This window comes from Podarcis tiliguerta, assembly GCF_965153285.1.
Source record: "Podarcis tiliguerta genome assembly, chromosome: 8".
Taxonomy (NCBI): domain Eukaryota; kingdom Metazoa; phylum Chordata; class Lepidosauria; order Squamata; family Lacertidae; genus Podarcis; species Podarcis tiliguerta.
Window position 1 is genome coordinate 42,454,819 of NC_139541.1, and position 16,988 is coordinate 42,471,806.

The window sequence follows — 16,988 nt, forward strand, 5'->3', positions numbered from 1 at the left end:
GTCACTGGAAGCCATGGGCTTTAATTGTATGTCATAGAAAGCTGTCCTCTACTCAGCCAGACCTTTGGTCTATCTAGCTCAGTTTTGTCCACTCGGACTGGTAGTGGCTCTTTATGATTTCAAGCAGGGATCTCTCCCAGCCTTACCTGGGATGAAACCTCAGACCTTCTGCCTGCAAAGGAGATGCTCTACCACTGCATTGTGACTTCTAAACACCGAAATGGCTGGGGGAGGGGGCAGGATATGCATGCAATCACTTGCTTTCCTTAGAGGAGCTTAGAGCTCCTAAGAGCTCAGTGGCAGAGCATGCAGGTGGCTTCCAGGTTCAAACCAAGGCATCGCCAGGTAGGCCTGAGAATGTCTCTCCCACCTGAAACCCTGGAGGGCCACTGTCAGTCACTGAGTTAGATGACCAAGAATCTGGAAACCAAGCCATATGAGGAATGGTTGAGGGAGTTGGGTATGTTTCGCCTGGTAAAGAGGAGACTGAGAGGAGATAGGATAGCCATCTTCAAATATCAAGGGCTGTCACATGGAAGATGGAGCAAACTTGATTTCTCCTGCTCCGGAATCGAAGACCCAAACCAATGGATTCAAGTTACAATAAATGAGGAATAAGTTTCTGGCAGTAAGAGCTGTTTGACAGTGGAACAGACTCCCACAAGAAGTGGTGAACTCTCCTCCCTTGGAGGATTTCAAGCAGAGGTTGTGTGCCTGTCTGTCCTGGATGCTTTAGTTTAGATTCCTGCATTGCACGGGGTTGGACTAGATGACCCGGGCTCAGAGTCTTGGCACAGGCGGGGGGCGGCGGTCTTTGTGGGCTAAGCCTCCCGCTTTGGGGAAAGAGAAGGGCGCGCAGGAAAAGGTTGCTGAGAACTTCAGGATGACATAAGCATCTCTCTCTCCTGCTGCCCCCCCCCCCCCCGCGCGATGCCATCCATTTATTCCCCGCTAATGTTCCGGAGGCAGCAGCAGCAGCAGCAATCCCAAGGTCTCAGCATCATCCACCGTCGCACTAATGGCCCATTTGGCGCCAGGCCCACGTTGGGGCGGGCGGAGGGGCTGCCCAGCGCGCCTGCGCCTCCCTCTTCCCCGGAGGGAGGTGTCTTGGCTCTTCCTCGCTTTTGCACGCCCCCCCCCCCCGCCGCTTCCTATTCCCTCCCCGCGCTGTGTCACTGGGGTCTCTATGGAGACGGGAATCAACAGCCGAGCCTCGCCCCGCCGGCAGCGGCGCGTCTCCAAGAGCCAGAGGGGTGGTTTTCTCCCCCCTTTTTTTGCAAGGCGCAGCGTAGTGGAAGGCAAGCAGGGTAAGGAGCGCGCGCGGGGGGTAAGGCGTAGCCAGGCGAGGGGGATCCGGAGTGGGGTAAGGAGGAACCGGGGTATCCCCATCCCCGTGGGCAATGCAGGCTTCTTGCAGCTGGAGGCTTGGGGAACCCCCGTCTCTCCGTTCCTCCTGCATCCACCCACTAGGCATGCTGACCAAACCTTTGCATTCCGCTCCTTCCCTTCCTCTCAGTCAATGTACCTCCGACGATCTCTTCGTTTATTCCCATCACTATGCTAAGGTTGCAATTCTCTACATGCATACTCGGGAGGGAGTCCCAGTGACTTCAATGGGATTTATTTACTTCCACGTAAACAACGGCCGCGAGGCTGTTGCTTGATGTTTGCTGTCGCAGGGTCATCAGCGGGTGCTGCGTCCAGGCGGGTGTTTGTGGCGGGGTCTCCCTCTGTTTTTCAGCATTGCACCCGAGGCGATGATGTCACTTGGCTCCAGACTAACTAATTCGGAATAATTCCTTCTCTTTCCTAGTTCCCTGTGCATGTATAATATAAATACCGGGTACACCCTCCTTCCCCTGCTTGTTTAACTAACCAGATTGTGAGAATGGGCAGCTTGTCAACGGGAGCAATCTCTGTTAGAAATCCCTGTGTTGTGTCTGCAAACCTGGAAATGGAGGAATTAGCTTGGCATCAGCTGTGCTTTGATGAATATTTGACTCACTAGATCTGCACCACATGCCTTGAGTCGGCAGATCCACCCATGACTCTGTATAAAGCTTCTTTTAGGTGCTCTTTAGTTCTTCCAGGGTATGCATGTTGTGAATAGCATTGTGGAATAGAAAGCAGAAGATAGCGCTCTCTGTTTATTTTCCCCCAGTGGAATTTATTTATTTGCATAACATAATTTTGCATGTCACAAATAAGCTGCACTGAGTTCAGTGGGACTTATTACTGGAAAAGTGTGTTTGAACTGCAGCCTTTTTTTCTTTTTGATGGTTTTTTTTTTCTTTACCTGATGCCTTAAATTGATTCTCCCCCCCCATCTCTTTTTGCATAGAACATGGGTGAGTTGACATTGCTTTGTCTACCTTTTGCTCTGTTCTTTTCTAGAATCTCCGCCCGTCATCTGCTGATGTATTTTAAAATTTGCAACCCGTGACCTCTTAACTGTTGAAACATAACTAACCTGTGGTAAGGAATCTTGAGTGTTCGTTCTTGCTTAGAAATGCAGAGTTGGATCCAGACTTGGTTGTGCTTAGAGCAGACACATCGAAATCAATGGGTCTTCTTTAAGCATGATTAAATCTGGATCCTCATCTAGTTCAGTAACCTCCAGGAGAATCCCAGCACAGACCAATAGGCACAAAATGGCAAGTTAGGGGTTTCCTCTTGCCCATCTTGGACTGTAACGTCTGTGCAGTTTAAACGTTAGTGACAATAATCCCAAATGGATGCATGCAGCAGCTTCCCAGGATCAACCCCTGGCATCTCCAGTTAAAGGTTCAGGTTGCATGGATTTTATTTATTTATTTAAAAACATTTCTACAATGCTTGATTGTACAAAAACTTCTAAGTGGTTTACCAAAAAAATATAAAACGTTCAAATTATGAATTAAACATACTTAAAAACAGCTCTTGAGACCCTGTAGAGCCACTGCCACAAAGTAGTAAACAATAGTGGGCGGGATGGACAAATTGTCTGACTTGGTATACAGCTTCTAAAAGCGACTCTTCTGATTTTTGTTTTGGATGTTGAGAATGCACATATGCACACAAAAAGCCTGAGAGATGTTTTACAGAGGTGCTTTTGGCATCATGCACAACCGTGCCTTTAGCCCTCTGGTCTTGTGTATGTCTGGATTTACGTGCCTGCAGAAAAGCGGCCAGCGAGATGCTTTCCTTTGAGTGCCGCTGGCATTGTTCTGGCTTGGTGATATCATTTCTCAGGCTTCTGCTTCTAGCAGTTCAGCTGAACTGGCAGAATAGAAAACTGCACCAGGCAAGCTGGCTGTAGTTCAGTGACAGAAGCTTGCATGCAGAAGGTCTTTGGGTCATTCGCTGGCATCTCCAGGTAGGACAGGGAGTGACTCTGGTCTGAAGCCAAAGAGAGCCACTGCCAGTCAGTGAAGACAGCACTGAGATGGATGGATCCCAGCAAAGGAGAGCCTATCACCTCCCAAGGCAGCGTGTCCCATTGCTGGACAGCTCTTTCTCGGAGGTATATCTGGAATATGCTTTCCTGCAATTTCCACCCATTAGTTTGTGCTCTGCATTCTGAAGCAACAGTGCACGAGGCTGCTCCATCTTCTGTGCGAAAGCCCTTTGGGAAGACCCTCGAGAGATAGGCGAATTTGTCGATTTCTGTTTTTCTTGGTTTCTCATTTTTCCAGTCAAGTTTTCCACATTTCCACAACAGCTTATCAACATTTTAGTGCAAATTTATTCTAATATGCTCATTTTTGTTTGTAATTTTGCATAACATGCCTTTATGATTGTTATTTTCATTGATCGTTGCATTTATATGCATGTTTACTACAGTATATGCATTTTTGTACACATTACATAGGTGGAGAATTGCATTGCGAAATTTGTAGAAGTGTGAATTTTGAAGGATAGCTGTGTTCACGTAGTGCTTTGAAGTGATTTGGTAAGTATGCTTTAAATACAGTCTAAAGCAAATTTCTCCCCAATCCCCTACAATGGACATCCCCCAGGTTGGGGATGGCCACTTTACACTAAGTAGCCAGTGTGGGGTTGGATCAGAGGGAGCCAAATCGGAACCACAGTGTGGAGGGAAGTGAGTTTTAACCCTCTGTCTGCATCCCCTGTTGTTTGGAATGAGAGGAAAACTCCTATTTCAGTCAGTGGGAGCTTTCTTCCTATTGCAAATAGCAGTTGCCGGAGGTCTGATTCCAGCTGGGACCACAGCAAGGGTTAAAGGGTGCATAGGGAATCTTTTTCAGACCAAGGACCACATGTTCACCTGGGCAACCTTCTGAAGGTTCCATTCCAGTGGTGGGAGGGGCCAGAAGCAAATGTGGGTGGAGCAATGAATGTGCATTTTACCCTTGTAAAGGTAAAGGGACCCCTGACCGTGAGGTCCAGTTGCGGACGACTCTGGGGTTGCGGCGCTCATCTCGCTTTATTGGCCGAGGGTGCCGGCGTATAGCTTCTAGATCATGTGGCCAGCATGATGAAGCCACTTCTGGCAAACCAGAGCAGCACACGGAAACACCGTTTACCTTCCCGCCAGAGCGGTACCTATTTATCTACTTGCACTGGTGTGCTTTCGAACTGCTAGGTTGGCAGGAGCTGGGACCAAGCATCAGGAGCTCACCCTGTCACGGGGATTCAAACCGCCGACTTTCTGATTGGCAAGCCCTAGGCTCTGTGGTTTAACCCACAGTGCCATCCACGTCCCTTTACCTTTGTACATTAGGCTAATTTTTACACACACTTACTCAGCCACCTCTAACTCCCATCCAGGCATGCAAGAGGCAGTCAAGTACACATTCCAGGCAGGCAGAAACTTAAGGAGGGTGTGAAGTAGGGCTAGTGAGGAGTGTGGCCTGGAGACAGGGGTGTGGTGGAGGAGGGGGTGTGCCCGGCAAGAGTTCCAAGGGCCCAACGGAGAGGCCCTTCAATACACTAATGACGTGGTAACACTGGGGAATATTCACAGAGCAACTAAAAAAGAGGAACAATGTTTGGATATTCCAGTATAAAGCCAGCACTATTTCTGCATCAATGACATGTTGCAAATACACCCTGGAAAAAACACCAGTTTGGAGGAACCCTCTGTATAAGAAGTGCAAGCCAGGCCAATTTCCTTAAAAATGCAGACTGGATAAAATTCTTGAGCATCCCAGCTGAGGAGTTAGATGTTCACTGGTTGAGCTCTGATATACCTTTGACTTTTGCAGCCCCTGTGGGGTCCTTTCTTAAATTTGAACTGACCCTATCATGCCGACTGTTGATGCCACTTAAGTTTGCAGCCATGCAGAAGAAGAATCAGTGCTGGGCTTTGCTATGACAGATATTTCCTTTTCCCCAAAGGTTGCAATTTCTTTAGGGTTTCACTTCTAGTAGTATGAGGTACAGAAGCAGTGTATAGCAGGGATGGGGAACCTCTTGCTTTCCAGATATTATTAGACACCAACTCCCATCATCCCTGATCCTTTGCCATGCCTTGAGAGTCTGCTGGACCTTCTGGGCAGGACTGAATGCGTGAAATGAAAGCAGACGAGCAGCTCTAAACCATAGTTTAATTGTTGTAGCTTTGGAAGTAGAAATGGTGGTTTAGGTTCTAAACTACAGTCAGCACAAGCTATGGATGTGATACCTTGTCTGAACTGAACCAGATTGTTGTTTAGATAGGTTCTGTGTTGTGTATGTGTGTATTTGTGTAGCTAAGATCTCTGAAGAAGACGCAACTAGCAAGCCAAGCATAATGACTGACTTAGTTAGGCGTTGGCCAAATGGTGAAAGAATCCATACATACCTTGAGCAACTGTAGAAAGGCAGGGTTGGTTTTAAATAAATACATTAAATAAATACAAGGATTAAGAGCTGCTGCCCTCTACCTGGGTGCTTCACGATTTATGTGTCAATCATGTTTGCTGTGGCTACAACTGACGTTGCCCACAGTAAACATGTAGAGTGTGAAGGGCAAGTGGGTGTCCCTAAAGTGCAGCTCTTTGTGTGCTATGTCTCTGACTGTGGGGGTAGACAGATGCCCTCTGAGAGCAAACTGCAGCATTTATCCCTAAACACACAGAGACGTGTACCAGGGAGTCCTGATAGGCTGCAACTCCCTGTCTAGCAGAAGATCCCTGATTGGCTGCGACTGTGACTCACAACCAATCAGGGCTCCTATGTGAGTAAGGGAGTCTCAGCCAATCTTTAGGTGCATGCGTCTCAATTTTTGTGTGAAAAGTGAGAAAACCTGCAGTTTGCTTTGCTCACCTGTGCAAACATCTCTACCTCTGCATGCCAGGGAGACAAATTATGGGGCCCACAGGTTGTGGTCAACCTAAATCTCAGTCAAAGGGGCATCTATTATAGAACATGCCGCAAGTCCTGTCAGTCAGTTTTATTGTATATAGCCAAAGGCTTTTACAAAGGACAACAGAGAATGAAAGGAAAACTTTCAATCATACAATGTAGCAGTTTACATCATAAAATAAATTTACAACATTAAAATGTAAGACATGCACAATGTTTCTGCTGGAGAGGGAGCCTTCAAACCAGCCTTTTGGGGAGTGTAAGGTTCAATGTAAGTAAAGTATAAAATGATGCACATTTGGGGAAAACACATACAGGTTTGAGCTTCAAGCTTCTTGGATGAGGGCTGCGGCAGATAATTTAAAAAGTTAAATTATGAGTGGCTATTCACATGGGTTACCGCGTGTGTGCCTCAGGGGTAAAGCACACTGACCAAGGTACACTAATTGAGTTTAGTTCTCCACATTTGCAAAGTCAAGGATTCTGCTATTGGATAAGTACACAGCTGTACATTACCACCATTCTTTAATTTATTATTTATTAAATTTCTATACAGCTTTTCATCTGAGCATCACAGGGCAGTTTGCAATATAAAAACACAAACTACATAACATAGTTGTAAACAAACAGAGATAACCCCCCTCCCACAGTTTAAAAAGCCATAGTTTAATATGCCTGCATGTTATTGCAGTTTTCCAAATGGCCAAACCTTCATAATTTGTGCCCATTTTTTTGGGGGGGGGGGCAGTTGTGCACCCAGTACACCTGCTGCTGTGTACAGTGGTATCTCGGGTTACATACGCTTCAGGTTACACACTCCGCTAACCCAGAAATAGTGCTTCAGGTTAAGAACTTTGCTTCAGGATAAGAACAGAAATCGGGCTCCGGCGGCGCGGCAGCAGCAGGAGGCCTCATTAGCTAAAGTGGTGCTTCAGGTTAAGAACAGTTTCAGGTTAAGTACGGACCTCCGGAATGAATTAAGTACTTAACCTGAGGTACCACTATATTTCTGTGCATGCAGATTCATGTACATCTAAGTGGGCTGTGACTTCTGTTGGGTAGGGCCTGCAGCTCCACTGCTCCTTTGCAGGAGATACCTTCATCCAGCAGAGGAGAAATTTTAAGGCGAGAGAGAAAGGGAAAAAAGTTCACACGCATGTCTATGTCCGTTAGTGTGGAGTTAAGTACATATGCTAATCCACACTATCCTCCCCAGAGCAACCACGTCCAAGTAGCACAACCCGCCCTTAGTAACCGTCGCCAGGCAACACAAACTGTGGCCGCCCCAGCAGCCAAGCCCACATGCCTGTTTTTGTTTAATGTCAGGCCGTAACTAAGATCCTGGACCTGGCAGGCCCCCCAGGCTGGCTAGTGCCCTAATAGCCTGCCCCGGGCATGGGTGGATCTTGGCAGGGAGCCCGAGCAAGGGGATAGCTGAGGGGAAATGTCCGTGAGAAATGGACAGCGTTTCCCCAAAGTAGCAGTGGATTGAGTTAATAATTGTGCGGGGAAATTCCAGTTAGTGCTGGCATTGACACAGGGCAAGCCAGGGCATTTGCTGAGAAGATAGGTCTGCTCTTGCTAGGCATGGGCAAATCTGTCTATTTTGGTTTCCCTTGTTTCCTCATTTTCTAATCTTAAGTTTAGTTCTCCACATTTGCATAGATGATTGCAAAAATAAATTTAAAAACTTGGAAAAAAATCTCTCATGAAAATTCATCAGCGTTTTTGTGAAGATCTCTGCTAATAGACACCTTTTTGCCTACAACACACAACTTTTGCAAAGCAATTTTCCTTAACATACTGCACTTTCCTCTTGTCCATGTGCTGGTTTTTTTGATTATGACAACAATGGTGCTCGCATACTGAACTTCAAAAGTAGGGGGAAAGTTTATGATAAATCTGAAAAAGCCAGAAGCCTCTACAGAATGTTTGAGAAAAGTGCTCTGTCTATGATGTCCTGATTTATCTCAGGAACCAATAAATCTGTTCAAACAGTGCACTAAGACCAACAATGGAGCTCAGGGAGAAATCCAATTTACTTTGCATTTAAATGTGGATTTTTCTAATTCACACTTTCTAAAACAATTTGTGAACTGAAACACAGCCAGTCCTTTGGAAATTTGCAGTTCTCCAGATTTTGCAATTCAGTTCTCTAGCCAAGTGGTTGGCATCTGTCTGTCTCGAGAGACAATGGATCATGCCTCCAGGGATGAAGGCAAACCGCTGAGTTAGCAGCACTGAAATGACCTCCCCAGGGTGCAAGCCTGGTCAGTGTGTATGGAGGTCCTGGGCTGCTCAGATGACAAGACCCCTCTCTCAGCCTCACTGATGTGGTCCAAAGGAAAGCAGAGCAATATGTTTGGCACCAGCTTGGCTGCAGCAGTTTCCAGAAGGAGGCATACATGGTGCCATCCAACCGTATTAGAGACTCCATTCTGGATTTGTGTAGGGTTTACTCCTTAGCCTTTTCTTCTCCCAAAGATATCCCACAAGGAAGCGGAGGCTTAGGACCAGGATTTTCCTTCTCCTAGAAAGGTTATCTTCCTAGGTTGACAAGCACCATCTGCCCCCTCTTCCTTCTACAGCATGTGCAGAAACTGGCTTCTTAACTGTTTGACCCAGTATTGGTTTCATCTACACAATCTACTGGAGTCTGTCTTCACGTGCGGGGAAAGTCCCTAACTCACCAAGGGATTGAGATACATTGGCTACCCTCACTTAGTTTAGCCAGCCTGTCAAAGTCGTTTCCTGGGGTGTGGCCGCTATTGCATGCTGACAGTTTTTAGGAGCCACAGGTTAGAGCTGAGTGCAGATGGGGACCAAAAGTGAACAAACTACTCCAAAAGGAGTGCAATGTATCCCCCATCATAGGCACTGCCCCACCCCTAGTACCCCATACACCTCTCTAGGTGTATTACTTGTAATGTGTACTATAATACATATACTAGAGTAAAGTGTTCATATAATACATACATTACTGAAAGCAAGATATAAAAATGCATTATATATGGGGAATTTCCTTTGCAAAAATGTGTATAAGGAGAAAGGTGACCTAAAATGCTGATGAATTTTCCTAAGGACTCCCCCCCCCCCACACTTTTAACAAAAATTGCAAATTGTTGCTGTGAAAATGTGGAGAACTAAATTCCAGTTTGGGGAAAAATGATAAATGAGGGGAAAATGAAACTGACAGATTCCACCATCCCTAGGTAGGGTGAAATGTCTAGAGGAGCTTTTGGAAATTTGTACATAATGGCACACACAATGCCTGTTGCTTGGATCTGAGCAGCCCCCTGTGTGTTTTACAGAACATCATGGCTGAGAGCACAGACATGGCTTCATTGGAGGAGAGCTTCCGAAAGTTTGCCATCTACGGCGACACCAAAGCTACAGGGCAAGAAATGAATGGCAAGAACTGGGCCAAACTGTGTAAGGATTGTAAAGTAACCGATGGCAAAGGGGTCACCAGCACAGATGTGGACATTGTCTTCAGCAAGGTGAAGTAAGTGCCTGCTTCCATCTCACTGCCTTCTGGTTCTGCTTTGTGCTGGTTCTTAATTTACAAAACCGAGGAGACTTGGATGGGACTGAAACCCGTGGGCAAGTCTTTGCCACAGCTCTGAAGCCCTGACCCTGGAAGCAAGAGCCCAATGAGCTAATTCATAGACACATTATACTAAATCAGATCCTTGGTACCCTAACAGGCAGGTTTCCCTCCCATACCTGCCTCAGATGTTGGGGATTGAACCTGCGACCTTCTGCATGCAAAGCAGATGCTCTTCCACAGAGCTACAGCCCTTCCCCAGACTTCCATTCATATTTTCTGTTTTACTATAGGGCACAAAAGATGCCTACCAGGCAAGGCCTCATTAAGACATGATGAGGCCCTAAGCTATGGCAATTTCAGTTTTATTTGCTGTTACAACCATTGTGGTCATTTCAACCACCTTCAGAAAGAAATATACATCCTATGCATACTATATAGAATGTCCATAGATATACTAGTGTGTGTGTTTTGTGTGTGTGTCTATATAAGCTTTGCCAAGTTGAAGAGATCCCATAGCATTACCACCCCCCACCCCACATAATTCATAGACAACACTGAGCTAGGTGTACCAATAGTCTAACTTGTTATAAGGCAACTTCTTATGCCCTGTTGAACCCCGCTCCCCTCAAGTCAAATACTTACAGCACAATTTTATGCATGTTGACTAGGAAGGAAATCCCATTGTGCTCAATGGTGCTTATTCCCTAGGGGTAACATGCTTAGATTTACAACTTTAACCAAATACCTTCCTAATCTATTTTTTGTCTTCTGGATAAAATGTTTGAGATATTTTTATAACACACTTGTAAAAATAACACAGCACATGTTTATCTGTTTACTAAATATAAGTAAAATAGATAAACCAGATCTCAACTGATGAAGGGCAGTGAATTTTTTTCTTTACTCCAATACATAATTTTCCAGATGACTTGCATTACTGGCGACAAGGGACAGAAACTCTGCACATGTTCAAAAACCATGTCTGTAGCCAGACTACAAACCTAGCAGAAAACAGCCCAACCCACAAAAAAGAGGCTTAGCTTTCTGTGTCAATGCCAAGCACCAGCTTAAAAAGATACACACACACACACAGCTTCTTTGGCTCAATGCCAGCTTCAGTTTGGCATTGTTGTGTTTCACATCTGTGCTTCTGGGGAGACTGAGCAGGCATTGCTCAATGGTGCTGTCCCGGTTTGATTCAGCAATATTGGCAGGAACACTTTTGTTTGTACTGTTGAACTGCTCCATGTCAGCTGCTGTTTGAGAAATTAAGCCTTTGGTCCTGGCAAAAATAAAAAACAAACAAACAGCTATTGACTGCTGCTAGTGTAACTCTCTTGTAATGGAAAGCACTTTGGCTGCAGTAGCAACAGCTACAGTTTAATGTGGGGGGGGGGGAGAGAGAAAGAGAGAGATGAGCTGGGCCAGCCCACCAGGTATATCTTTTCCCTCTTCAGCTATGACCCCTCCACCTTCCTAATATCCCTCCTGCAGAGAGACTTATGCCTTACTAAAAAGTTTCCATTGCCACCAGCTGGATTTTTTTTAAAGCTTTGTAGCAATGACGGGAAGAGGATTTTAAAATTTTTTTATTGGTGGGATCACAGTTGGGGAGAGAAGTGATAGACCTAACTTCTGGGCTTGCAGTGATCTCAACAGCAAGTAAGGCCCTCTGCAGCTATAAATTAATTTAACAAAAAAACAACAGTCATAGTGGCACACAAGTGTAATATGTAGACTTGTGACCCCAGGGCAGGCCCAGCTTCTGAAGGAAACTGAGACATAGATGCCTGGCTGTGCATTAAGCTTAACGTGTGACTTAACCACCAGAAGCCCCATTTCTCAGAGGTGTGTGGAATGGTTGCAGTTAGTGGTTTGGGGAAAGCTCTTGGCATGTTCTCAACTTGAGTCTGGTTGAAACTCAGGGACAGCTTATACCAGGGATGGGGAAGCTGAATGTGGCCTCCAAGTCTCTCTGGCTCACAGGACTCTCCTCAGGCCACAACCCCCTCCAGCCTTGCTTTGCGCCCTCCTGGACTGCTTTTGCTTGGCTAGAATGTGTCCTGCAGCTCAGATGATGACTCGTGCTTGTCTGGTTGGGGGATGGAGGCAGGGAACTGTGTGTGTGAGTCTGTGTAGAAACAAGCCTGTTGTACAAAAAGTAAAATCAGTCTCCATTGCTCCACCCTCTTTTGCTTCTGGCTCTGGCCACCACTGGCATGTGGCACCCAAAAGGTTGCCTAGGAGGGAATGTAGACTTCCAGCTTGAAAAAGTTCCCCTGCCTCTGGTTTATGCAGGCAACAGAATCAATAAGTAAAGCTATTTTCTGGATGGCGTCACCTAAAGCCACAAATGAGGAATTGCATATCTGAGTGCTCTCTCACATACCCAATATTTCCCTGCATGTAGAAAATCAGATTGAAGACTGGTACTTGTAGGATAGTGGGCCTGGTCTGGAAGCACCTTTGTTGTGGTCCTTCCAAACATACCTTTCCTCTCTGGGGGTTGAGGCCTCAAAAAGACAATTTCTGCCAGTTTGCTGCAGAAGCTGTCAGCGTTCAGCACTGAAAGGTGTTGCCACCAGCTACCCAGTCTCTAGGACTTTTAAACAAATGTTTCAGTTATTCTAGCTAGTTAGCTGGTATATATCAAGATTTTCAGAGATGTAGCCATGTTAAGTTGCATACACACTCCAAACCAACTTCAGTCTGAATTGAGAATGACCTAGCTGTGTTTTAAGCTGGTAATGTGTACACAGTCTCTTTCTTTAAAAGCAACAAAGATTCTTGTGGCACCTTAAAGACGAACAGTTTAATTATGGCATAAGCTTCTGTGGACTACAGTCTGGTCTGGCCTGACTACATCGGATGAAGTGGACTCTAGTCTGCAATGGTCACAGCACATCTGGAGTACCATGTCCACTTCTGTATGGCACATCCTTAAGAAAGATGTTGACAAGCTAGAGCTTGTCCAGAAGTTGACACCCAGGATAGAGCTGGGTATGTTTAGCCCAGATAAGAGGAGATTAAGAGGAGACATGATAGCAGTCTTCAAATATCTGAAGGGAGGTCATGTAAAAGATGAAGCGGACTTGTGCTTTGTTGCTCCAGAGAGCAGGAATAGATTGAGTGGTAGAAATTGCCCGGAACCAAATCCCAGCTAAACAATGGGAGGAACTTGCAAGTTCTTGTCCTTCTACAACTGGGAGCCAGGACACCCTCCTTGCATGCTTTTGCTTGGCAGGAATGTATTCTTGAACTCTGATAATGGTTCGGGGTTGCCTGGAAGGAGGTGGTTAAGGGGTGTGAATGTGTATTGAAACAAGCCTACTGTACGAAGGTAGAATTTGTATTCATTCCCTACCCTCTTTTGCGTCTGGCCCCACTTATCACTGACCTATGGCCCCTTCTGTTGCCTAGAAGGAAATGTGGCCCTCAGACTGAAGAAGGTTCCCCACCCCCGGTGTATGAGTCAGAGGGGCAATGGTGGTTGCGATTTGGCTCCTGAGTCCCTTGTGCCTATTCTGTTCCAGAGGGAAGACGGCCAGAGTCATAAACTATGAGGAGTTCAAGAAGGCCTTGGAGGAGCTGGCCCCAAAGAGGTTTAAGGACAAAAGCAAAGAGGAAGCGTATGAATCCATCTGCCAGCTGGTGGCAGGCAAAGAACCGACTAACGTGGGCGTCACTGTGAGTAACTGCTGCCAGTGCTGGAGGAAGAAGCAGAACAGACTCCTGGTGGGAATCCAGAAGCAGGCCAGGTTGGGTCTAGGACAGGGATGGGGAGCCGATGGCCTTCCAGGTGTTGCTGAACTCCAACTCCCATCAGCGCCAGCCAGCATGGCCTGGGATGGTGTGTGTTGTAAACTAGTAACATCTGGAGACCGCAGGTTCCCCACCTGAACTCCACTGAAAAGCAGCATCTCTCCAGGGTTTCTGACCGAGGAGTTTCCCAGCCTTACCTGGAGATTCTGTGAATTGGACCAGGAATTGTCTGTATGCAAAGTGTGCATTCTAGTAGTGAATTGCAGCTTTCTTGTATGGTAGGGCTTAACTCACTCTCAGGACTTCTGGACAGATCAGTCCTTTTCCAATTCCACAAGTGATCGTTTATGAACCTCTTCTATCCCATTAACTAGCAAAAAAGAAAGCAGTATGGAATTTTGTGTATAAATAATATTTCAATACACAATTTATCATAAAATGTACATTTACAGTGGTACCTCGGGTTAAGTATTTAATTCGTTCCGGAGGTCTGTTCTTAACCTGAAACTGTTCTTAACCTGAGGTACCACTTTAGCTAATGGGGCCTCCTGCTGCTGCCGCGCCGCCGGAGCCCGATTTCTGTTCTCATCCTGAAGCAAAGTTCTTAACCCGAGGTACTATTTCTGGGTTAGCGGAGTCTGTAACCTGAAGTGTCTGTAACCTGAAGCGTATGTAACCCGAGGTACCACTGTATATAAATCTTTTATCTCATTGTATGTATTTATGTACAGTCCAGTGCTTTTTCTGAGGGGTACTCAAGGGAATGCAGTACCAGCACCTTTTTTCTAGAAGAAAAGTACTGTACACATTTTAATATGCATTTTAATGCATTTTGTTTCATTTTCTGAGCTGGGAACTTTATCACAAAATTCAGAGAAGTGTAAAATAGGGTGGATAACTATGTTCCAGTCTTTATGATAGTACAGCAGGTATGGATCAGGTCTGTCTGCTTTGGAACTCATGGAAACTGAATTCCTTAAACACCCCCAACCAATACAGCTCCTGCTTTTTTCCTATGGGAGGCCCCAGGTTTAATACCTGCAGCCCTCATGGAGGATTGACAAAATCATTGAGAATAAGACTTATTGATCATGATGGCTATGTTCCCTCAGGTATAAGAGCCAGTGTGCCTCTGAAGGCCAGTCTCCAGAAGAGCACTACTGGGCTCATGTCCTTCTTGTGGGCTTTCTACAAAAATAACGTTGGCCATTGTGCGTAGAGGGCGCTGAGCTGGATAGGCCTTTGGTCTGATCCAGGAGGGCTCTTATGTGCCACTTGAAGGAGCCTCCAAATTGCAAGACTGGGGAAGACCGCTACCTGCAAAGCTGGAGAGCTGTTGGTAAAGCCAGTGGTACTCTATGTGCCAGGGATGTGGGTGGTGCTGTGGGTTAAACCACAGAGCCTAGAACTTGCGGATCAGAAGGTCGGTGGTTCGAATCCCCGCGACGGGGTGAGCTCCCATTGCTCGGTCCCTGCTCCTGCCAACCTAGCAGTTCAAAAGCATGTCAAAGTGCAAGTAGATAAATGGGTACCGCTCCGGCGGGAAGGTAAATGGCGTTTCCGTGCGCTGCTCTGGTTCGCCAGAAGCGGCTTAGTCATGCTGGCGACATGACCTGGAAGCTGTACGCCGGCTCCCTCGGCCAGTAAAGCAAGATGAGTGCCGCAACCCCAGAGTCGGTCACGACTGGACCTAATGGTCAGGGGTCCCTTTACCTTTACTCTATGTGCCAGTGGTTGGACTTGGTACAAAGCAGCTCCTCATGTTATTGCCTAGAAGATAGTAAAGGAGGTGGAGGTGATGTGGAGGCCATGTTCCGAAGTAGGGGCGATAGTAGTCGTTGCTGAACAAAGAATGGTTCTGACCCCCTCCCTTGTTTTTGTGATTGGCAGAAAGCCAAGGCTGTGGGCGCGGTGGAGAGGCTCACCGACACGTCCAAGTACACAGGCTCCCACAAGGAACGTTTCGACGAGAGCGGGAAGGGCAAAGGGAAGAGCGGACGGGAGAACATTGTGGACAACAGCGGCTACGTGTCGGCCTACAAGCACGCCGGCACTTACGATGCCAAAGTGAAGAAATAGGAGCGGCTGCCGCACCCGTTTGAAGGAAGGGCCACCCTAATGACACGCCCCCTTGCCCTCGTGGGGGTTCGGCTCTGCCCGGCCTCACTCCAGCCCCAGAGCAATAGCTGGAAGGGGTGCCTGTCCTTGAATGGTTTACGCAGCTGCAGTGTGACCCAGCCACGCACCTCGCTTCCCAAAGTTACACAAACTCAGACTTTTATCTGCGGCACCCGCCTGCGCAGCCTACCAAAGGCCTCTACACCTCAAATGTCTCCCTTACCTCACTCTAACCAGCCCCCTCCCCACTGCTTTCCTCTCTAGTGCTAATAATGGGAGTCTCCTGCACCGTAGAGAAAATAAAAGGAAAGCTTCATTTGTCGTGCAGCTTCTAGGGCCACAAAGCTTCTGTCAGGGCAACAAGATGGCTTCCCAGGCTTCTAACAGCATTTCCTCATAGCTCTTGCTCTTCCAACCCGTGATGATGTCTACTTCCTGTTTGCAGGGGACCCCAGTGCTTCCATTGGCATCATTTCACCGCTTTTGATTGTATCAGAAAAGCAGTATATAAAATAAAAGTACTACTCACAATCATCTTGCTCCTCAACTGACAAGGCAGCTGATCCTTTTTAAATACTGCACATTGAATGCAGGTGTGGGGAAATTCCTCGCCCTGTGGAGGATCACATTCCCTCAGGGGGATATCTGCTGGGGGCACCATGCCATTGGTGGGCACAGCTAAACCCGGGAGGACAGGGAAGAAATTTGATTCATTTCTCATGTAAAGGCAAATCTGTTTAATACCACACTGAATAGTGACCATCCTTCAAACTTCACACCTGTCTGAATTTTGCAGTTCTGCAGCCAAGAAATATATACACTGCTGTGAAGTATGTCCATAAATGCATATATTCATGAAAATAATGTTAAAAACGCATTGTATTAGAGGAAACCGCCCAGCAGAAATTCGCATATTAGGATAAACGGCATACAAACATGCATTATATTAGGAGAAATTTGCACTAATGGGAAAATGCATGTATTTCCCTCCAATGAAGTTAGTTGATGGACATTAATTTCAATGGGTCTACTCTGAGTAGAATTAACATTGGCTACAAGCTTTCATAAGTGCTTTCAAACATGTATCAGGAGAAATGTCCACTAAAATGTTAATGCATTTTCATGTGGACTTAAAAAAAATATCACAAACTGATGTGGTGGTATGAGATCTTCTTGGTCTGGGTAAAGAGACTACTGAGTCAGGGCTTCTCAACATAAAATAATGCCCTTGGGATCCCAACTGGGTTGGAATACTGTTGCGTGTGATCCA

At 46.4% G+C, this 16,988-nt stretch overlaps 1 protein-coding gene across 2 annotated transcripts; it reads left to right on the plus strand.

Annotated features, from left to right (window-relative positions):
- Window positions 1–1,191: 1,191 nt before the first annotated feature.
- TPPP3 (tubulin polymerization promoting protein family member 3) lies at window positions 1,192–16,249 on the plus strand. 2 transcript variants are annotated; one of them, XM_083452590.1, is made up of 5 exons: window positions 1,192–1,307; window positions 3,851–3,931; window positions 9,600–9,793; window positions 13,372–13,525; window positions 15,491–16,249. In XM_083452590.1, the coding sequence occupies exons 3-5, from the start codon at window positions 9,606–9,608 to the stop codon at window positions 15,677–15,679; spliced, it is 531 nt and encodes a 176-aa protein (XP_083308716.1). In that variant the 5' UTR covers window positions 1,192–1,307; window positions 3,851–3,931; window positions 9,600–9,605; the 3' UTR covers window positions 15,680–16,249. The 2 variants fall into 2 exon arrangements, with proteins under 2 accessions (XP_083308716.1, XP_083308715.1); XM_083452589.1 differs by lacking the exon at window positions 1,192–1,307 and adding an exon at window positions 2,416–2,475.
- The last annotated feature ends 739 nt before the right edge of the window (window positions 16,250–16,988 follow it).